Source organism: Phoxinus phoxinus (assembly GCF_949152265.1).
Source record: "Phoxinus phoxinus genome assembly, chromosome: 23".
Taxonomy (NCBI): domain Eukaryota; kingdom Metazoa; phylum Chordata; class Actinopteri; order Cypriniformes; family Leuciscidae; genus Phoxinus; species Phoxinus phoxinus.
The window spans coordinates 6,214,999-6,238,611 of record NC_136898.1 but is presented as its reverse complement, the minus strand read 5'-3'; the positions used below and the strand labels follow the sequence as shown (position 1 = coordinate 6,238,611).

The window sequence follows — 23,613 nt, the reverse complement described above, 5'->3', positions numbered from 1 at the left end:
AAGTAGTCCGTGTTCATGCTTTCTTTAAAATAAATGCCAGCTGGGTTGATATTTTGTCATCTAGTGCAATGACATTTAAAAAATACCTCGTGTTCTGATGTCTGATCCATTTACACAAGTCCTTGAATGAGGTCCAATTGCCAGAAAGCCTTTTATTCAAAGCAGCCATTGATCTTAAAACGAAAATATCTCCTGAAGGACCGGACAAATACGACAACATAATGAGAACAAGCACTTTAAATCATTGCCACAGTGAAGTCGTCAAGATCACACACCTGCAGGACAATTTAAATGGTCTGCATCACAGCCTCAAGCTAATGAAAGAATGAAAACGGCTGATATTAATGATTCCATCACACACACACGACGTGAGCAGGAACAGCTGTGACTTGGACACTAATAATATCAAGGTCTCGGAAATGAACTTTCCTGGAATGATGCATTCGATGGACGATGGCAAAGGAAAATCAATTTGTTTAGGACACAGGGAATATAGAGGCTGTTATTTACGTCAAAGGCATCCAGCATCAATCAAATAATATGAAATCACAGTCTCCGGCCAGATTATAAACCACTTCCTGCACAGCAACTATTCATAACAGCACTAATTCACTGATTCAAACCAGGATAAAATGGCATTGCTTTGCAATATAAAACGGTACAAAAATAATAGAGAAATATATCAAATCCGACAAAAATATTTTTATTAATAACAATTCGTAAGATTTACAAAACAACAAAATCTTACAAATCCATGTAACAAAAAATAAATATCAACGTAACGAAAAACTAATCAGCAGTAATTAATTATGTGTAAACGATGCAACAATTATGCTTGCTTTAGCTCCTTCTGAGCCTTTTGAAACAATTTAACCTCACCCGGAGAGCGAATGTATGATTCAATTTCACTGTCCGATATGTCTTCGTCTCCGGTCACTTCCAGCTGGGGAACGTCCACCCTCTGCCGCTTGCGACTCTTCACGCAGGGGGGTAAAAACAAGTGGCTTTTACCCCAGTGGCCTGGTGGCAGTTGACAATCCGTGGCTTCTTCATCGGCAGGATTCTCACATTCGGTCTGGTCAGAGTTCTCCGAGGAGGGCGGTTCGGAGCGGGTCGCCTCTGATGGGTCACCGTCACATTCTGTCGTCTGGGTCTCGGAGAGTTGATTTTGCAGCTGTTGTTGGTATTTTTGAACGGCCCTCGAGAGCAAAGCCCTGCGGTGCTTCAGGATGTCCTCCACCAGCGTGATCACGGTTTTGGGATCCACTGGGACGCCCCTCAGCCACGGCAGCTCTCGGCCCAGTTTACACAACACCTCCAGCAGCTCGCTCACACGCTTCAGGGCCGTATCCCGGCTTCTGCGCCACGACTGCTCCGGTGCTTTTCCAATCTTGCAGAACGTAGTGAAGGAGTATTTCATGCGGGCCTGCAAAAGTTCAACAATCGTGAATAATTCAACATTTCCCTGCAGGAAAAACCAGTGCTGTAACTAATGTGTATGCTTTTTTTGCAAAAAATAAAATTCACTTTCTATTCGTCACAACACTCACCATTCAGAGTGTGGGGTTGGTATGTTTTTTTTATGTTTTTGAAAGAATCTCTTATGCTCACCAAGGCTGCATTTATTTGATCAAAAACTGAATTTAAAATAGCCGTTTTGTATTTTAACGCATTTTAAAATATAATTGATTCTGTAATTTTCAGCATCATTAGTCCAGTCTTCAGTGTGAGGAAGCACATTACCACCACATAAGAAAAAAAGACGCAATTTTGAGATGAACATTTTAAATTATGACTTAAAAAAAAAAACATAATTATGACAAATTGAAATTGACTAATCAAAACTATGAGATTAAAATTTTTATTATGTGATAGTCAAAATTGACATACTAAATTTAAAATTGATGTTGAATTTGACAAATCAAAAGGTCAAAAGCTAGCATTAAAAAGTAAAAACTTTAATTACTAAACTGAAATATGAGATAGTTGAAATTATGACATTAAATTAACATTTTCTGTCAAATTTATGACAAATAAAAATGATGACATCGAAACTATGAGATGACAAATGATGACATAAAAAGGTGAAATTGACATGTCAAAATTATTACATACTAAATCGAAACTATGAGATTAAAAAGTAAATTATGATATGACTACAAATTAAAATTATGACAAATTACGAGATTAATGTCAAAATTGTGACATCAAAATTGATTTAATTTTTTTATTTTATAAATGACATTAAAATATGAGATTAAAGTCAAAATTGTGACTTAAAAAATAACTAAATTTGTGTAACTAAATTTCAATGACACATGAAGTCAAACTTATGGCATTGAAATTATGAGACTAAAAAGTCAAAATTGTGAGACAAAATTCAATTGACAATTTCAACTTTTTATCTCATAAAAAGACTCCATTATGACTTAGTAAGTCCTTTTATTTTCCAAAGCACGATTTTCCCCCTTATGTGACAGAAATGGGCTACCATATCAGTCACATGATTTTTCAGAAATCATTCTAATATGCTAATTTTGCTGCTCAAGCACCATTTCTGATTATTCTCAATGTTGAAAACTGTTGTGCTGCTTAATATCACGTTATACACTTTCAACAAAGGACTTTCAAATTTATTTGATATCTTTTGTAACATTATAAATGTCTTTACGGTCACTTTTGATCAATTTAAATTGTCCTTACTGAATAAAAGCATTAATTTCTTTAAAAAAAAAAAAAACTTCTGAATGGTAGTGCACATTTGTTTTATGTTGCCCGATCATCGTCTTACAAACTGCATCGTTGGCTTTCAGAAGCACACACTCATCAGAATATTACGTCACTCACGGAAGGATTCAGCGACTGCCAGGCCACATACACTGATCCCATGAGGAGAGGCAAAGGCTGGCGTCCCGTCACGATCCAGGTATCAGCAGCAAGTTCAATCAAAGCAGACATCCGGTCCAGCAGCCGCTGGGGGGTTTCAGAGAGCACCTCCTCCACCTGTTTAGGACCCAGCTTGAAACTACAAAAACACTGCAAGTAAACAAACGGACTTTTACATCGACTCAAACATTGAGGAAGTCGTGACAGCGTCAGACTCACTCGTAGCAGAAGCTCTCCATCAGGTCTGTGATGCCGGTAGTGGTGGCCTTGATGTTCAGACTCTTCATGAGCTCCTGATATACCGCGCCGATCACCGAATTGTCCGCTCCCAACAGGTAAGCAACGGTTCCCATGGCAACAGGCCAGTTTCTCTGGCGACAGACGCAGAGTATGCAACAGCCTCCCAACACTTCCTTCTTGGTTAAGGTCACATGGAGGAAGTTCGGGTGATTGTAAGCGCGCTCAAACAGACTCACGACTTCCGACTCCATGTCGTTGGATAACCTGAGGATACGGCACATCGCACGCACACGAATGAAGCCTGGAGAGACAGGAGAAGAGGAGATACTGTCCATACAAAATTCAAAACCATGAAAAGCCAGCAAACTCTTTAACTTTTGTACTAAAACTATTACAAATAATTGTAGGTAACAAATTAAGCTGAAAATGAATAAATATTAGATGAAATTTTTTAATATTAGAAAAAATGTTTTAGAAATGCTGCCTTAGCAACTAAATGAGAAAAGTTGAGGTACTAAAATGACAAACTATAACAGAAATAAAAATAGGGTTTGTAAGAACTATTAAGAAAACTAAAAACATAAAAAAACCTAATTAAAATATTTATAAGTAATATAATAGTACCATACATTAATAATACAAAAATGGCATACACCGAGACACTAGAAATGGACTGTTTACAAAAATTGGTAACACTTTACAATAAGGTTGCATTTGTCCACATTAGTTCACTGCATTAGTTAACATGAACTAACAATGAAAAGCACAGGGCTGGAGATTGAAACTGAAACGCATGGTTTTAGATTACAATCATGTATTAGTACGGTATAGTAGATCCTCCTTTTGCGGACAAAACAACATCAATTCGTCTTGGGAATGACAGATACAAGTCCTGCACAGCGGCCGGCCAGAGGGATTCTGAGCCAGAACTGTGGCCAGGTCACGATGTGCTGGTGGAGGAAAGCCTTTTCTAACTTTCTCATCCAAAATATTCAGATCTGGTGACTGTGCAGCCCATGAGTGAGGTTCAAGTTCACTTTCAATACATCAAACCACTCTGTCACAAGTGTATTGCTTTCACTCTGGGCAGCAACAGGGTGGTCAGACTCTTTGGGGCTTCTCCACACGTAACTCTCTCGGATGTGGGAAAGAATGATGGACTCATTAGAGAACAATACATGTTTCACATTGTCCACTGCCCGAGATTTGCACTGTTGGCACCAATGAAACCAACATCTGGCATTGGTACGAATGGCCAAAATGTTGGCTATAGCAGCCCGACTGTGAATATCGACTCTGTGGAGCTCCAGTCCTGATGAACTGTTTTGGTGGAAACATGAGTTAAGGTGCGTGTTTAATTCTGCAGGGAGTTGGGCAGCTGTGGTTTCATGTTTGTTTTTGTTTTGTTTTTAAATAAAATTCAGATTATTAGCTGGACATCCCTCTCAGACAGCTTCCTCTTGTGTCGACAGTTACTCCTGTTGGATGCGGTTCATCCTATGTGGTGAAAAGCCGACATTAACCTGAATACCACAGCTTTGTTTGGATACACCACAAAGACTTGCTGTCCTGGTCACAGATGAGCCAGAGAGACTCTGACACCAACCATTTATCCTCTTTTGAACTCTGATATGTCTCCCATTATGTTGTGTGGATTGCAATATTTTATGTAGAGCTTTGCTTTTGCTCTTCTAATTCAACCTGCACACTCACACAGATCGGCCATCATACGTGTGAAACCTTCAACACTATATTGGCTAGTGTTTCGGTTTCATTGTCCAACCCCTGTACCTCTAAGGTTAATTTTTCAGCATTTACAAATACATTATAGTTCTATCTGTTAATATTAGTTAGTGGACCTGAGCTAACATTAACTAACAATGAACAGTTGTATTTTCATTAGGTAATATTAACAAATATGAGTAATTGTATTGCTCACTGTTAGTTAATGCATTAACTAGCGGGACCTTATTAAGTGTTACCCATGATTAAACGTGAGCTATTGATCTTACCAGCAATTAGATTTCTGCACGGTTTCTTGATCTCCTCCGTGGAAGCATGATAGGGAACATCTGGATAAAATGAAACGGGTGTCAAAGCAGAAGCTTTCAAGCAGAGTGAATTAGGATCAGTTCAAAGCGAAACGTCCCGTGATGGGTTACCTCTGCCCTGGGTCTCATCGCTCAGTAAGGTAGTCAGAAAGCCCTCCTCGACCACTGAGCCACAGTCCTCACACACCCACTGCCTCTGAGAGTACAGATCATCCTCCACCACTCTGGACGAGCCACACTCAGGGCAACTGCTCGGCATTCCTGCATGAGAAGTAACGTTAACGTTATATCAGCTGCAGTCCACCATCACACTCTTAATGCGACCATTGCACATGAGAAAACAGAAAATCCCTATATTCATATTAAAAGCATTTAGCAGCACTTACTTTCTGATCAGTTAATGACAAACATGCAATGTTATGCAATACGAAATAAACGAAAGAGAATCACACTGTTCCGCACGTATCAATACAAACAGACAATATTTATTATACAGGGGATTTTGAAGATCTTACTTGTGGCAGTTGCTCTTCAAATGGTCGGCGGAGTATTAACGTTACAATGGCAGACTATCAAAATGCGTTTCTCCTGTTATGCACATTACAAACTTCTGAAAGCGGCTTCTGTTCTATTGCGACAGATGTACGTTTGTTTTGAACGGGACGCAACCGCGCTTCTTGATGACGTTATTAGTCCGGGCGGAAACAAGACTGTTGTCAATAAAAGTTCCTTTTATTATGTAACTACATATGTTCGAAAAAAATAAAATAATAAAATATAACAAAGAAATGTACAAAAACTGTCATCACAATTTATAATCATAATTACAGGTCTCTTATATGACTAAATTTAACACACCAGCAAATAATATTCTCTTCTATGCATTTGACAAATGGTATTTTAATACTTTCGTAGTTGGAATTTGGAAATATTTTATTGTTAAAAAGTTTCGATCATGGGAAATTAGTGTCCAACAAGATATCAGTTTAACAAAATAACTGAGATAAAATAAAACTAATGTAAAATGCAATGAGTAAATTAATATATTAAGTGTGACCTAGGGTAATATTATATTGATCAGTTAGTTGTGAATGTAACACTAAAATAAATGTGGTTAGTTCCTCTCAGAGGAAGAGCTGTGTGTAGACAGTCATCTGACATTCACTCAATGCTTTTCATTATAATACTTAAGTTTTACCTGCCGCCTTAAAAATGCACGTAGACACAATGTTATGAGGCAGGCCACACCTATGACATTCTTTATTTCAAAAGCAGAATACATTGAGAATGCGAGAATAATAAAGCTGTAAAGTTACATGACAAAAGGCATAACATACAAATTATCACATTTATTATTTACAGATGACCTGATTCTTTTAAAGTGCTTCAATATGCATCAATCAATACAGTGCTCAGTCTACAAAACATGATACAGCTTCATAAACAATATAAAATATTTTGCATAAAGAATGATATATAGCGCAATTTTGTTTACTTAATGAAAATGTGGGGATCATTTCCATTGAATGCATTGACCAAAACATTTAATAGATGATAACATGAAAAAAAGAAAACCAATCAAAGAATATTAGCAATTCAAATGGAAAAAGTGGACAGCAAAAACCTTCGGGGAAAATACTTAAATTCTTGAAATAAATCATATGTTATCAGTCACATGGTTAGGTGGATCTGGGGCAAGCCAAATCATAAACATTCATGTTGTCACCATTTAGTGTGAGATGTCATCAATCAGGTATACATCAACCTGATCTTCAGCTCAGTAGTGTGGTTTAGTGAAAGACCTTGTGATTTGCCCACAACCTTGTATTGTCGTTCGTCCCATATTTGTGATTACAGTGCACATTAGATACACAACCCTCAACTACAAAAGTACTGTCCCTCAAACAGATTTCTTCATCGAGGTCAAGGACATCAAGATGGCGGGGTTCTCCTCCATGACACGGACTAGAAGATTGTCTATATACTGCTCCAATTCCCCTATCTTAGAGTCCTTTTGTGAAAGCTGCACCTTCTGCTTTTCCAACAAGTTCATGAGTTCTTCGTTGGTTAACTGGGAGTACGGCCCTGTCGCTTTAGCCACTGGGGCCTAAAAGATAGTTGGAACACAAATATAATCTTTTTTAAAAAAAGTAAAGTGAGAGGAACTTCTTAAACACCATATCATATTTCTGTTCAATGCATGGTAAACGGTTGCACAATAGTAGATGAGAAACAAAACAAAAACGCGTACACTACCTTCATCTTGACTTCCATGTCAGTTGTAATTGTAGCAGATCTGGAATTGTCTTGGGTCTCTCTGAGGTCTGGATGATTGTCAGTGGTGCTCAAGGGTTTCACTGCATGCGGCCTGACAAGAGAAGGAGAGCTGTAAGTCTTACAAGCAGATCTAAGAATACAGGGGTAGAATACAAAGCAGTCAATCGGAGGACTCTGCAAGAAGATCATTCTTTAAAAAAAAAAAGAATACATTGAGCCCTGAATTTGTTGGCTTTAATGCATTGTTTCTCAACCCTGTTCCTGGAGGCACACACACACGCTACACATTTTCCATCTCTTCCTAAATCAATCACACCTTAATCAACTCATCAGCTTGTTAGTAGAGACTTCAAGACCAGAAATATATGGGTCAGATAAGGGAGACATCCAATATGTGCACTGTTTGGTGTGCATCCAGGAGCAGGATTGGGATTGCTTTAAATGTACTTTGTTAAAAAAAAAAGTGAAAATTTAAGCCTTTATTTCCAAGGATGAAAGTGTTCATATCTGTGGTTTTCAATGATTGGATAAGCATTTTAGAGTTAATGTAAAAGGAGAAGGTTCACACTGGGAAATTAAACACCCCATCCATTTCACCAGAGACTCTGAAAAGACAGTTTATACCATTGTGTTTTTAAGAAAGACTAGTTATGTGGAACATCACACGGACGTCCCAACAATGAGTAATCTAGGGTCCAGAGTGTAATCTGATGTAGACCAATATGCACATCTTGCAGTCAGGCAATAAGTTACATGAACTTTTGTTGTAGTCTTCAACAGACACCATAATAAATAGCAATAACCTTGCTACTTTTTGGGAAATTACACAAACATTATAAGAGCCAATTATAAGAGTTGTTGATGTTACTTGTCAAAACAAAAACACAGTATAACACAGTTGGCCACATCAATTTACAGATTCAACACCAAGCAAAGGGTTCTGTTGGTTATCAAACACACAAGCAGTAAGCAACTATCCGGGCAAGACAGGGGTACCAGACCCTGCTTCAGGAGGGCCAACTTCCTGCAGATTTTAGCTTCAAGCCCAAATAAACACAACTGAACAAGATAATCAAGGCCTCCAATATTGTTAGAAACTTCTAGGGCTGCATTACCTAAAAACAAGTAGATCATAAAGACCACTAGTGCCAATGGTCTCTATCGATTTATGCTTTTGGGAAACGCAGTCCATGCCAGTGTGTTGGGGCAGGTTAGAGCTATACTTTGCAGTACAGTGGCCCTCCAGAAGTTTGGGGAGCTAGGTGTGCATCATTTCACATAATTAATATTCATGAGCCAAGATCATTCTAATACTACTGTCTGCTCTCCATCGAAATGGAGTAATTGAAAATAACATAAAAAAAACAACTTCTATTGAGAGTAATTCTGTGTCGAACATTACTTCAAACCATTTTCAATTCTCAAGAACTTAACTAATGGCTAACAGAAACCTACCGTCGACATCTGCTACTACTTCTAAGGGTCTCTAAATGTTCTACGAGAGGCCTCACCTGCAGGATTTGAAGGCAGCAGTATCGCCTGTTCTCTCATGTTCACTTCCATTATTCTGCACAATGATGGACTTAACATCAATCGGTGAAACTATGGCCTTTGGCAGGGACCGGTGCCCTGACCCTTGGCCTGCTTCCACTCTCAGAAAAGGTTCATTCTTAGTTTGCACTTTGCTGAGGTTGCTAGTTGCTGCTGAATTGGCAGGAGGCAACGGGGCCCGACTCTTTTTGGAAACACCAATATCAGGCAGGACATTTTCGTTATGGCATATTCCATGGATTGGTTCAGACCTTAAAGTAATGTCTCTTTCAAGAAAATCTAGTTTACACTTTGCTGGCAAATCCTCTTGTCTACTTTCTCTTGAGGAAAGGTCATCAGAGTGCTCAAACTCCGGTTTGGTGGAAGGCTCTTCAGATACAAGCTTTCCAGTAAACTGGTTTGAAGACTCATCTAGTTGATCAATGCAGGAGTTTGAGGTAGCTCTGTCTTCAACAAGGGATACAGCATGTTTAGTCATATATACCTCACGAATGGCTTGGTTGTTGGGTTCAGTGTTAGATGTTGACTGTAATAAAGGCTTTGGAGCTGGACCCTTGTTGTGTTTATTTACTTTGACCTCTGTAGATATAAAAGGGTTGGTTTCTTGTCGGTTACTGGGAAGACTCTGGCTAAGATGGGATAAACTGGTGTTCTTAAAATTGTCTGCGTCAAATGTCCTTGACTCATCCTGCGAGACTGGGCACCCTTGGTTCATCTGGTCTTTTTCCTGGAATCTAGTAGTTCTCCATTCTCCAATATGAAGAGTCGTAGATTGGTCTGCATGTTCGTTGTGCATTTCTTGCCTGTTCTTTGAGACATCTGGTAATAAAGGTGCGGGACGTTTGTCTTGTCGTAAACTGCAGGAATCGGAGTCTCCACCTTCCTCAGAAGCTCTAGATTGAAAACTTTGTGTGGCTTGAGGAATTGCTGGTGCTCTTGGAGGGATCTCTGGTTTTTCCATCTGCACCTTGTTCTGGGGAGGCATTGGGGCACGTTGTTTCTTCTCTGATCTTTCTGTGACGTTTCTGAGACTGACAACGCTCTCTGCGTTTCTGCTAATGGCATCAGAATCATCTAAGAATGGGTTGGTGTTCGGCACAGATGCTTGTGAAAAGAAGTTTCCAGAAACAGAAGAACTGAAGGAGCAGGATAATGAGAGGGAAGATTAAACTCGATCAAACATCTGCTAAATGTCAAAATATGTTGCAAGATAAAGCCACTTTGCTTCGCTCAATAGCAATCAAAACCACTGAAAGCATTAAACACATTAAAACTGACCCCATTTACTTGCATTAAAAACCAGAATTAAAATTATGCCATCATTTACTAATGTCATTCTAAACTTGTTTGGAATAAGTCTATGGACATTTATTATATTTCAGCAACAAAGCTTTCCGAGACAAATTCAGAAGGAAAATGAGGACAGAACGAGCTTTCTTTAACTGCTAGAGATAACTGGTTTAGATTTAAAGAGCCACCCACAAATCATGTTATCTACTTCCAGTCTCATACACATTCCAGAACCATTATGAAGCCCTCAAGTAGAAACGCATGAGTCAGAGAAAAGAAACGGTTTGATCAGCGGTTTTCCCAGGGAAACAGATTTCTCCAGTTTCCTCTGGGTTAGACCTCAATTAAGTACCACACAAGAGTTAACACAATGAGGGTTAGAGACCTTATAAATAACTGTCAGCATTAATGCATCTCAGCAGAAAATAAATAGACAATTTTGTTTATTCAGGTTTTTGTATTTCATTTGGTTAAGGGTTATTCAACTTTGTTGGTATGGCAATCATCTTCAGAAAATATGAGAGAGAAAGACTAATAGAAGTTGTGCATGTCTATATTATACTTTGAGTCCTTGAAAACGTTTCAAAACAACTGCCTCTCATGCCAGACGTTTGCATGCCAGGACACAAACAGACACGCTCACAACACCACACACACACAAACACAGAGTACTGCATATTTCATAATGGTGCCAAAAGCTCTTACAGGACGGTGTTAATCATGGCAGCGTGGTGTTATGGACCCTACCACACTGAAATCGAGTCTAAACATACCACAGAAACACTGAGAGACACTTCCATGCCTTTAATATTAAAGCTGTGATCACAGGTCATGGATTTGCCTTCCAGCAGAATTGGTAAAAAGGAGACGTTTGGAGAATGATTTGAAACAGTTCTGTGAAATGATACATTAATGAGTTATGAAGAACATGGACTGTCAGTGAGCTCCAAAGATGTGGAGTTATTAGAGTCTGCTGGATGTCTGTCAAGCCACAAACTTCATGAAAAAGGAGCGCTTCCTTTTGGTTCTGATTTGTAAACAAGCTAAATACATTCAACTGACTGGTCAATAAATTGTTTTAATTTAGTAGTTTGCTTATTTATATTTTAGAATGGTTTATGCAAAATCCAATTTGCCCAAAATCTACCCCACACACAGTAGCTGTATATTAAACATAAAAACACTTTCCACAGTGTTACGTCCCCTGATGGTATAGAGGTATGAGGGAGATTTGAGACACAGCATTTTGCTTTCACTGAGGACAGATAAATTACTAAGTTGTCATTTTGTGTTTTAGGGCCTGATTCATGTAACAAGTAGATATTCTGTGTAAATCATAAAAATAAAATCAAAATCTTAGTGAATTCATTCTTATATTAATTGTTGCCTAAGGGTTTACATGAAAAATCTCTTCATGTTTCATGAATAATGCCGAAGTGTGTAGTTTAAATACACAAGCTTCTGTAATTTCAGGTAACAAACTGACCTTGGCTTGACCGCAGACACTTTGGTTGAGCGACTGAGGGCTTCAGGTTGAGGAACGGTGGGTTGCTCGAAGGGATTGGTGGAGCTCTCGTCTACTGAGAGGAGGTCTTCAAAGGGATTGCTGGATGGGGTGTAGTCGGAGTTCATCTCGTCAGGTGCTTTTTTACTTTTATTCAGTCGAGCACTCCTGGGTTTCACCTCGGGCCGCTGTTCTTTCTCTTGCCTCTGTCTCTCCATCTCTTCTTTCTCTTGCCTGATTCTCTCCTGGTCTGCTTTCTCCTTCAGCTTCCTCTTCTCTTCCTCCGCCATTTCTCTCACCTGCTCCTCTCTCATCCTTTCTTCAATTTTCTTTTTCTCGAACTCCACCTTCTCTTTTTCCAGCCGCAAACTTTCTTGCTCTTTCGCTTCTTTCTCATCAGTCATTCTTCTCTCCTCTTCCCTTTTCCTCTTTTCCTCCGCTTCCACCTTTTCATTTTCCTTCCGTCGTCTTTCCTCTTCTTCAGCGCGTCTTTCCAACTCAATCTTTCCGGCCTCTCCTTTTTTTCGCAGCTTTTCATTCTCAAGTCTTGTTCTCTCCTCTTCCTCCATTTTTCTCCGTTTATCTTCTTCCTTCCTTGCATTTTCCTCTTCCTCCATTCGCTTCCTCTTCTCCTCTTTGATCCTCTCCTCAACCCCTCGTTTTTCCTCTTCCTGTCTAATTCTTTCCTGTTCCTTCTTTATTCTGATCATTTCTTCCTGCTCAATCCTTTTCCTTTCTGTCTCCTCTTTCTCAATCCTTCTTTCCACTTCCTTTTTCTCCAACTTCCTCTTCTCTTCTTCCTCCATCCGTTTCTGCTCATTTTCCCTCGCTCTCTCAATCTTTTTTCTCTCCTCTTCCTGTTTCTCTAGCTTCCTCTTCTCTTCCTCCTTCACCATACGTTTCCGCTCCTCTTCCCTCTCTATCCTCTTTCTCTCTTCCTCTCTTTCAATCCTTTTTCTCTCCTCTTCCTGTTTCTCTAGCTTCCTCTTCTCTTCCTCTCTCTCGATCCGTTTCCGCTCCTCTTCCCTCTCTATCCTCTTTCTCTCTTCCTCTCTCTCAATCCTTTTCCTCTCCTCTATCTGTTTCTCTAGCTTCCTCTTCTCTTCCTCTCTTTCCAACCGTTTCCTCTCCTCCTCCTCCTCCAATCTCTTTTTTCCCTGTTCTCTCTCAATCAATTTCATCTCTTCCTTTTCAGCCTGTCTCCTTTCCTCCTCTAGTCTTTCCCGGACTTCCGCTTCCCGTTTCCTCTGTTCCTCTTGTTTTCTGTGCATCTCTTCCACTGAATTCCCTTGAGTTTGCAGGTCAGAGTTTTTAAGAGAGTCCACTGAGGTTTTCTGGTCATGACCTCTGCGCAGGTCCTCCATGGACCCATGGCCTGAGCTGTTCAGGCTGAAGGTGGAACCAGCTCTGTTCTCTTGCGCTTTCGTGTAGACGTGACTGCCATTGATGCACACATTGCCCTGCACCATGCCCGTTCCAAGAGAGCCGGTACCTTGGGAAACCTTGCTGTCAGAGCTTTCAGTCCGCTTGTGCTTCAGAAATTTAAATTTCTTTTTGCCTTTGAAGATAAAAAGAGATAAATGAATAATATAACACCACTGAAATGTGTCACTAGTTTGGTAAATGATTGCAATGCAGTTTGTGCACAAGTCCAGAATAGAGATCGGCCAAAAATAAAACAAAATGTATGGCCGGTCGACTGGTGCATCTCTATTAATATAGGTCAGAATTTTAAATGAATATGACTTGATTCCTTATGTCACGGGGAAATACTTAATAGTTTGAATTTTAGAATAAATAAATATGATTTGATTTCAACTTCATCTAAATCAGACTAAACCAGTATAATTAATAATGGATGATATCAATATTTACATTTGGCAGATACAAGAGCATAAATGAATCAGTTCACGATGACTCATGATCGAACCATAACCTTGGCATTGCTACCATTAAACTGTACTAACCTACAATAACAATATGGTAGCAGATATATCAATATTGCAGCAATGCATTGTGTGGTGATACCTTCAGGAGACTCTACATTTAGGCCAGACGATCTGCTCAGACTGATGGGCGAGTCTTTTTCAGGCAGGGTGGCGAGCGTGGACATGGACTGGGACATGTTACGTTGCAAACCCGACTTGGGTGCAAAGAGAGACTTCAGTTTATTCTTCTTTTTGGCTCCAGGTGTGACGTCTGGTTCTTCCTCACCCTCGCTGTCAGTCAGTACCTGTCCAAATGAAGGCACAATGGCGGAAGCAGAATCTGACATCCCATCTTTCTTTTTCCCTTTAAGCTTATCCTTAAGCTTGCCAAGCCGTGAGCGTGACTTGTCCTGCCCGGAGAGGTCGTACGTGCTGGCTGTCATGTTGTTCCTCATGAACTGGATATCTAGGAGCACCTCACCTCGGTCTTTGTCAGCTTTACCCGTCTTGTCCATCAATTTAAACCAGCTGTTGGAAACAAATAGCACAGGATGTTTAGTTAAGCATTTTTCATTTTCCAGAGAACCCCCCTCAAAGAAAAAAATATGAGATTATAGAATAAGATTGTGTTGTGCCATGTAGTTACACTTTGCAAAACTGGTCAGAAGTGCAAAGAATGACAAGGTTGTTGTGCACTCAAAGCTATGGGATTCCAAAGTCCAAGTAAATAGTTTCATGTGATTGTTGACATTCCTCAGCGACTAAACCAGAGTGGCATATTATGGTTCAATGTCCTAGACACTGACTTGTTATAACTCAAGGACACTGACAGAGGACAATGGTTTCAGGGTCCAAAACAAAAATGTACTGCATTGGACAGTTTGAATTTAAAACCCTGCATTTTTCTTTTGGGCATCAATAAAATAGGCCACTCAATCTAAAATGCCCAAAAAACAATGTACAGCCTTGAGCAAGCCGTTTTTGAGCAACAATAAGAGACGCATCATGTTTTCCAGGCTTAATGTTGTAGGAAATTAATGACTAAGCTGCTGAGCTAACATGACTAAGTAAAAACAAACTTAGATCCATGAAAAAACAGAGGAATAAGATGAGAACACAAGGGTGCTGTAACTGCACACAGGCCTCATTTTATGGAAAAGCAGTAGCGTACGGCTGTGAGAATTGAGTGGGTGGCTTAGAAAAGCAATTTAGAGAAAGCTCTGTGAATGACACAGTGACATTACTGACACTCAGGGCAGAAAACACACTTCGGCATATTAGGGTCAGATGAAGAATTTACGAGGGAAAATGGCAGTTCACTAAAACCTTATAAGAGCCAAACGTGTTTCTTTAAACAACTTTAATCATCGCAGGAAAACCCCATATAAAATATGACAGTGCCTGAGATAAGGTTTGGCGATAAAAAAAAGATAAAGCCCAAAGTCTGTGTAAATAGATTAACGGGATTGTTGACATTCCTCAACGGCGTCTTATCGTAACTCAAGGACACTAGCGGAGGACAATGACTTGAAGTCTACTGCATAGTGGTCTCAAATGAAAGTGCATTTTGAAATTAAAATCTGCATTTTAGACAAAAATAGGAAAAAGCCATATATAAAATACGACAAATACGAGTGCCTGACTTCAGGGTTTGGAAATTAAATGCTGGGATAATTGCCTTGTTTTCTTCTAAGAGGTCTAGGGGGAAATGGAGAACTGGTGATGATCACAGAACTTAACACAGTTGATGGATATTGAATTGAGACTTTACGCGTCTCGACAAGCCACTTAAACAGCAGCTGCTACTTTAAGGCCTTGTTTCACAGACAAGGCTTAGATTAAGCCAGGATTAGACATTTAAGTAGCTTTTTATTCATGCCTTAGAAAAATAAATACATTCCTGGTGTGCATCGAGACAAAACCGTGGCTGACATACTTGAAGATATTTTTGGGTTAACAGCTCATTTTAGTCTGTGAAACCAGGGGGTTGTGTTCATGACGACAGAACACGCACTGGACACAGTGAGTAATGCAATGATAATGCGGTGGAGAAAATAACATGTTGGGCGTGTGTTTATATCTGTGTCTATCTGATGAATAATACTGTGATGACTCTGGAGCTAAATATAGCATCTAACCCTGGGATTATTAGTAAATGATCTCTGCCGCTAGCCTACGCCTCAACAACATTTAGCACCATTACACAGCACATCTACGTCAAAGAACAACATACTGGCTAGTAAGAATGGACAATACTGCTAAAAACAACTCCATTTTGGCCATGATATTTATATATTTGCTCTGATATGGCAACAACAATCTATATTTTGATTATGATCTCTGTGATAAAAAAAAACAGCTTTTTGAGCCAAGCAGAAGTAAAACAATAAGTACACAAATTTAGTTTTATAAAATACTCAAGTCTTGTTTTCCACACATTAATTTGCATGATTTCTATGCAACATAATACATCTAAACAGCAATATTCACCTACATATATTAACTAAACCATTTTAAAAGCATGTACAATTTCAAGACCATTTCACTAGGTCATCATTCAAATCATCACAATGTTGGTTAATTTTGTACTGACAACAAAGCAATACTGAATTTTTGCAATAAAGATTTTAAATCAGGCTTTTAATGTCGCTTTTCTACATTTCTGGATCACAGCATGGATGTAAAACTAAGAGCCTGAATAACTGAAATCATGGTGTAAAACAGGAATTTCAAGGTATTAAAGGGATAGTTCACTTTAAAATGAAAAATGTGTCATCTAACTCACCCTCAAGTTGTTTCAAACCTGTATGAGTTTCTTTCTTCTGCTGAACACAATGGAAGATATTTTGAAGAATGTCGGTAACCAAACAGTTAACTGGTCCCATTGACTTCCATAATAGGAAAAAAATTACTATGGCAGTCAATGGGACCAGTTAACTGTTTGGTTACTGACATTTTTCAAAATATCTTCCTTTGTGTTCAGCAGAAGAAAGAAATTTGAAACCACTTGAGGGTGAGTAAATGATGACACAATTTTCATTTTAAAGTGAACGATCCCTTTAACAGAAGTGGTTAAAGGGCTGGTAACTAGAAAATTGCTGAATCAAGTCCTGGAGACTGAACCATAAGCATCACAAGTATGCCCTTAAACAATAGATGTTGCTAAACCAACTAATTACACGATGACAAGAGAAACGGCTTTGCACATCTGAGGTGCTCATTTGACACGACATGTTGGACAACACCTCACACACACCCATAGAAGTGCACTGATGCAAACTATGATGTCATTCAGATCGCTGAACTGCACACAAGTTGCATTACAGTTCTGTTCACAGAAGGGAAGTTGCAACAGGGTGTTGTCTTGTTTAAGAGTTTTTTTTGTGAGACATTTCAGATAAGCCATTATCTAGTCAAGAATTAACCTAACATGAAAACGAGCTATTTTTAATACAAAGTCTGCCCCTCGCCCCATGCGCACACACACAAATGTTGTTTGTGTTTAAAGTAAAAAATTACTTTAAAATTGAAGTGATATTTACTTTTGATGTTACATCATGATTTCTCCATTACAAAAATATACTTAAAATTTCTCAAATTCACTCTTAAAATTCTCTTTGGAACAAGCGTCTTTAGATTTAGCATTATCGATATACTATTATAGTTTTTGTTAATACTTTGAATTAGGTTTTATTTTTAAAGTAGAACATCATTCGAGAATTTATTCTGATTTAAAGGGGAATCCGAATGCCAAATCCTGACTGACGAGAGGAGCTGGGGAGGGAGGAGGGTAATTCGCTCCTGAGATACACGATAGCAGCTGATAATACTGAAGAGCTTATATATGTATACGGTGATAGGCGTCGCATTCTATATAGACGTGGATCAGCTGAGAGTCAGTGACTAAAGGCTGCAAAGAGTCGTAAATATGGAGAGAATTCTGGAATGGAAAATCAGTGTTTGTAGTCAACGTTTTGCTTCATCTGGCAGACTTTTTCTGACAAATACATTTCTCGGCCCAGGTAACAGAGAACGAGTAAACCTTGTTCATTTACATACTATCAACATTGTTTATTTTCAACCTGCTTTGTGTTGTTACAAACTTTAAATCTTGGTTAGTGATGTTTTGCTGGTTCCTATAAAGTATCATGTTTTTATGTCACGTGACAAAATATGTCAGAGCAACATAGATAATTTGTTGAATATCACCAACTGTGAGAAGCAAGGTCCCTGCGCTGCTGTGTGTGTGATAACAGTCCTGTCAGTCAACGGTCTTATCAGCACACATACAGGAAGTCAAGCTGTTGAGAGACACACTGGAACAATGGGACCTCCAGTGCTGATTCATCTGATGCTGCGTGCACTTCCTGTCTGGGCTCAGCTGTTATTGAGGATCTTTCAGGGCAGAACATGAGTTTATCAAGAAGAACTTTGCTTATTTCGTTTTTTTATTATCTTCCCTGACACTTTCCATAAGCAGGCTACAAAATAGTCACTTCAACAAATGGTCAATGAACCATTAGTCATATAAACAATTATATGAGCATGTTTTAATGGTGTTAAATTAGTGTTATAATAATAGTTTTACAACTTTACTACCACATGTTGTTTTGACAAGTACATTTCACATAAATTAATAAAAAAAATATTTGTTTGATCAGTTTGTCCTATGCTGTAGGGTTGAGCTTGACCATGTAAAATGAGAGGATGTAGGCCTATAGAATAAGATTATTTAGCTATTATTATCATTAGAACAAACTATATAAAAACGGTTCAGTACTTGAAATGAAGTAAACATTAACTGAAAGGAAAGAATATAAAATTTTAAAAATCAATATTTTATTTCAGCTATTTGTCAAGGAAATCCTTTCTCTTTTTTTTTTAAAGTTGAGGTACTATAATAACTACATTTATAATACCTAAAACTAAAAAAAATCTAAAGAAACACATTTAAAATCTTGAATTAATGATATCTGCAATACATTCATGTTGGTTCAGTTGTGTTATCGCTGCTCTCTTATCCATGCTAGGCTGCATGAAGCGCAGGGAGTTCTCGCCCAGAACAGAACTATACCGCCAATCCAAACAATATGCTAATGTCAATCGTATTTGATGATAGTGGTCCTGACAGAACCTGTAATATTCAAAGGAGATAAGACGACAACAGACTGCAGTCGGGGAAGACGTGCTCCCATTCTGCCTGGAATCAGGAAAGAGTTACGGTGTCAAAGTCTCAGTGGATAAGGTCACGCAGAAAGAGACAGCTGATGCCTTTCAGGAGATTCTGTATTAGCATGAGGCATTTAGCATATTTTAGGCATATCCTCTGAAGCGTCCTACTAAAACTAAGTGCTTTCGTGACTTTGAAGTCTGAAGCGGTTGACAAGCCTGGACTTTATGCCACGCTAACAGAACTAGCGTTATCTGGGAACATGAGTCAAAGCCTGAGAGAGAACTGGGGCACAAACAGAACAATCAGACACCAGAAAAAGGGATGTTGGATATTTGACCTTCTCCAAAATACTGTTTTATTTAAATAACTGCACAATATAACAGGGGAATCTAAAATCTGCAGTAAAACAGCAATATTGTGAAATATTACAATTTAAAATAACCATTTTCTAATATTAAAATATTTCAAAATGTAATTTATTCTAGTAATGCAAAGCTGAATTTTCAGCATCATTACTCCATTCAAGCACATGATTCTTCAGAAGTAATATTCTGATTTGCTGCTCAAGAAAAGCATTTATTTGATATAGAAATATTTTATAACTTAATGTCTTAGCCTTAACTAATGGCTAAGACTTAACTAACTCTGTTAGCCTTAACTAATACCAAAAATGTACAAATATTAACTAATATAAAAAAATAAACAAACATTTTATAAGTAGTGACCTTTATTTTCTAATGTTATGATCAAAGAAAAAACAAGAACTAGTTGATAAGTTGATAAGAACAGTAGATAAGAAAATACTGATATGACGATCAGTGAAATTGACAGCAATGAGAAGTACAGGAAATATTTTTTTTGTTTTGGCAGAAAGAATGAATCAGCTTCTTGGAAATCAAGCAATGTTCTGGTTTCAATAAAAGTTATGCTTAAAGGGGTGGTTGATTATGATTTAACTTTTCTAACTTTAATTAGTGTGTTATGTTGCTGTTTGAGCATAAACAACATCTGCAAAGTTATGAAGCTCAAAGCAAAGGAAGATATTTGCTTTTAAAGGACAAGTTCGGTATTTTACACTTAAAGCCCTGTTTACAGATTGTATCTGATGAAATAGAACGGTTAAGATTAAACTTTGGACAGATGCTGCTGTCGCGAGAATTTTAGGTTTATATCGCTTTCCCCCCTCACCCCCACAATGGTTGTCTATGGCCACTGGAAGATTCCTTCCTAAAACACATTAAACTTTCGTTTACAAAGACGTGAAACTCACAGAGTGGTCAGGGGTGTTCACTGATACGGTCCCCAAAAAAAATCGCTGAAAAAGATGCATTCCAACAGGTTTTATCGTAGTTTTTGTCCAACTCCATGACTTGTATTGAATGTGCTGTGTGAGGTGCGGTATTACTCCGCCGCTTGAGTGTCTATTATTCAAGCTCTCAACGGAAGAATCACGGGTGTGACACGTTTGGCAAAATAGGTCCTAAATAAACCTAAAATTCTCGCGACAGGAGCATGTGTCCAAATTTTAATCTTAACCGTTCTATTTCATCAGATACTATCTGTAAACAGGGCTTTAAGTGTAAAATACCGAACTTGTCCTTTAAAGAAATAGTTTAAGGACAAGAAACGGCTGATAGGGAATACACGACATTCCTCCCGGGTTAGTGACATCACCAACACTAACATTCACATAAACCCCGCCCCCCGGAACACAATTTATAGATCATCATGACAGAATATGCTCATTAATGACTAGAAGATAACTACACATAAGCTACAGAAATTCATCAACTAACCATTCAGAAATGTCCAGTTGCATTATGTTGTCACTTCTTGAGTCTCTCCATTATTATCAGACTCCGGTTTGAACAAACATTGAAATTTTTTCGGTGCATGTGAGGTAAAGTGACACAACCTCTTGTAGCTCCGCCCTCTGTGCCGGGAGCAGCAGCTCATTTGCATTTAAAGGGACACACAAAAACGGTGCGTTTTTGCTTACCCTCAAAAAGTGACAATTTGAACATATCTGAGGGGTATTTTGAGCTAAAACTTCACATACACACTCTGGGGACATCAAAGACTGATTTACATTTTGTGAAAATAGCATTATACCACCCCTTTAATTGATGTAGCATAATGTTGATTACCACAAAAAACAAAAAAGTCTTACAAATAATTTAGGTTACACACTTACAATTGGAAACATTCAACATTAATATATTTTAAGAAAAGGAAGGACATGTGATCAATTAATTTTGTGGTAATCGACACTATGCCACAAACGCTGTCAATTGAGCTCGACCGCATTGAATCTTGAATATTCAAATGAGATTTTCCAGCGAGAACACCCTGTTGATGTCAGTCAGCCACAAGATTGGCAATCTAATCCTTTAAATCACCATCAGAATGGCAGATCAGTTTACAAGAAACACAGAGGTCCAGTTTCATACGAGTCCGCTTACTTCGAGACACCTGACTGTGTTTCCCGGTTCCTGTCCTGAGGGGAACAGCAGCCCACGCTGGAACAGGACAAGATATCACTTAAACGTTCACATCACAACAGGAAACGTCTCAGACTCAAAAGAACCCGACGGCATAGAAGCCAAGCTCTCTAGTGGCCCAGTTCATTGGAAAACAGCTTTCATTCTGACTCAACAGCGAGATAAACTTGTAGAGAACAACGATTATTCGGCAGAAGGCCAGACGTGCACTGGCTGCCTTTGTGCATGGGATTGAATTAGGTCTCGTAATGAAAACGACCAGACGAGGTGTAATCAAAAGCTTTATGCATTTAGAAGCAAACAATGAAAGTCATTCAGGGAGCAGGTGAAGAAAACAAGCTCTTTAAAGCAAGCTCTTCAAGCAGTGACGGATTTGTGTGCCACTTTTTAGATTTCAGTTCTGACCTTTGCCGTTTATGCCGTGACTGATGTTACAATGATGTCTAGAGCTAAACTAATTTATTCATGAAGTCTGTGCATAATGTACACCGTGTGGCTCTCAGCGAGATGGAACAATCACCAGATCTTTTGTTGGTTTCACCAGACCTTTAACAAACATTCCAATGGAATTTCCATCAAACAATCCTAATAGGCTCAAACAAGAATCACATATCCCACTGGATTAACGGAAAATCTGAACAAATAAACCCAAAATAGGAATTTCTATCCAACAAGTCATTATTAGTTTGATCTTATGAGTTTCCACATTCGATTAGCGTTCATTTAGGATTTTCAGATCCTTTAAAGAAAACATGGAGGTCTGTGACGGTTCTGGTTGGGGGGGGGGGATCCTGTCTAGTCTACCATGACCAAGTACATGAGAGATCTCCAAACTCAGCTCATTATTTCCACATGAGGATTAGTTGATGGCATCCCTCAGCACATTAGTATGCTTGTGAAATATATATTTCAAACACTAATAAGAAGCAGAGAAAAGTTATGCACTTGAGAAATGCCTTAGTTTGTCAGAAGGATATAGATATCCTCTGCCAAATGTGGTGTGTGTGTGTGTGTGTGTGTGTTATATTCTATTTCTAATAATAAAATGTTTCAGTGTAATGCAATTCATGTGACGCAACAGAACTCAAGAATGCACAAGTCATCAGGATACATGTAAAGTCACGTTCACTCACTCTGGTTTATTACGGGATTTATTGTCCTGGAGCTCCAGGAGGTTGACGGTCGCCTGACCGAGTGTTTTATCGGGTCCCATCAGAGCCCGGTGCATCACACACACCTGTAGGGTGCAGCGCTCCGCGTTACCGGGGTGAAAGAGCGGCAGGTCGAACGCGGCCTCCTCTTTCCACACCGGCGCGACGCTCTTCTCGGCCACCGAGGTGGAGAACTTATCCTTCGCCACCTGCATGATGGCGTACGCGTCGTTGGTGCCATTCTTCCCCTTGATCCGCAACCCCCGCGCCTGGAGCACCGTTACCTGGACGCTGGTGGGATACCACTGCTGGCTTTGCTCTGCCAGAGACATTTCTGTGAAAACCTAACCCGTTTCAGTTGGAACTGGAAAAAGCTACAAGGACGCTCGAGCCGTCCTGCCAGAAGAGAAGTTGTGTCAAAGCGGTCCGTTAATGTTTCGCTGGAAAAGTTTCACTTATCCTGTGAAGCAACAAGTGAGCGTCACTCTGAGGCCACGCCCACACGCCTGTTCATATGGAGCAACTGCGTGTGGGCGTGGTCTGATGTGACGCAACGAATAATTGTTTCATTGAGCAGAGCTGGAAACAATTTACCCCACACTCATTTTTTTATTTTGATGGCTAAATTTCACATTCATAAATGTACATTTTCAGAAAAGCAAAAAACATGTTTTATTACATTTAAAAATTAAGTGAAGCATTAGGCTCTTGAGTCAATATTGCCCAAAGAAACCAAAAGCTATTCGAATTTTACAAACATATACATTCTTTAAAGTATTCCTATAATACTGTTTAATACCTCCCCCACGCATTTGAAATGTATTCTATTTGTATTGTTTGTTTTGATATTTCTTCAATAAATAAAAATAATAATAAAAAAGCTGGAAACAATCTCTGAAAAAAGCTTAATTTTTGTGCTTCTTTACTATTATATATATATATCATTTGGAAGGTTTATGGACTATTTTCTAAGATTTTATTTACATGACATTGCCTAAATTAACCCATGACTAATGCTGCTTCGGTTATGAAGTTCCCAGCACACTTGAGTTCCCAGCTTT

At 38.8% G+C, this 23,613-nt stretch overlaps 2 protein-coding genes across 3 annotated transcripts; both read right to left on the bottom strand.

The window, feature by feature from the left end:
• Positions 1–682: 682 nt before the first annotated feature.
• Positions 683–5,883, bottom strand: brf2 (BRF2 general transcription factor IIIB subunit). Its single transcript, XM_079599941.1, has 6 exons — positions 5,693–5,883; positions 5,289–5,438; positions 5,139–5,198; positions 3,106–3,427; positions 2,848–3,025; positions 683–1,426 (listed from the first exon to the last, which is right to left on the bottom strand). Exons 2-6 carry the CDS (start codon positions 5,434–5,436, stop codon positions 830–832), a joined length of 1,305 nt encoding a protein of 434 aa, XP_079456067.1. The 5' UTR covers positions 5,437–5,438; positions 5,693–5,883; the 3' UTR covers positions 683–829.
• Positions 5,884–6,391: 508 nt separating this feature from the next.
• Positions 6,392–23,068, bottom strand: rab11fip1b (RAB11 family interacting protein 1 (class I) b). 2 transcript variants are annotated; one of them, XM_079599901.1, is made up of 6 exons: positions 22,535–23,068; positions 13,828–14,255; positions 11,782–13,357; positions 8,966–10,141; positions 7,434–7,545; positions 6,410–7,284 (listed from the first exon to the last, which is right to left on the bottom strand). In XM_079599901.1, the coding sequence occupies exons 1-6, from the start codon at positions 22,882–22,884 to the stop codon at positions 7,078–7,080; spliced, it is 3,849 nt and encodes a 1,282-aa protein (XP_079456027.1). In that variant the 5' UTR covers positions 22,885–23,068; the 3' UTR covers positions 6,410–7,077. The 2 variants fall into 2 exon arrangements, with proteins under 2 accessions (XP_079456028.1, XP_079456027.1); XM_079599902.1 differs by lacking the exon at positions 8,966–10,141 and having other exon boundaries at positions 6,392–7,284.
• Positions 23,069–23,613: the final 545 nt, after the last annotated feature.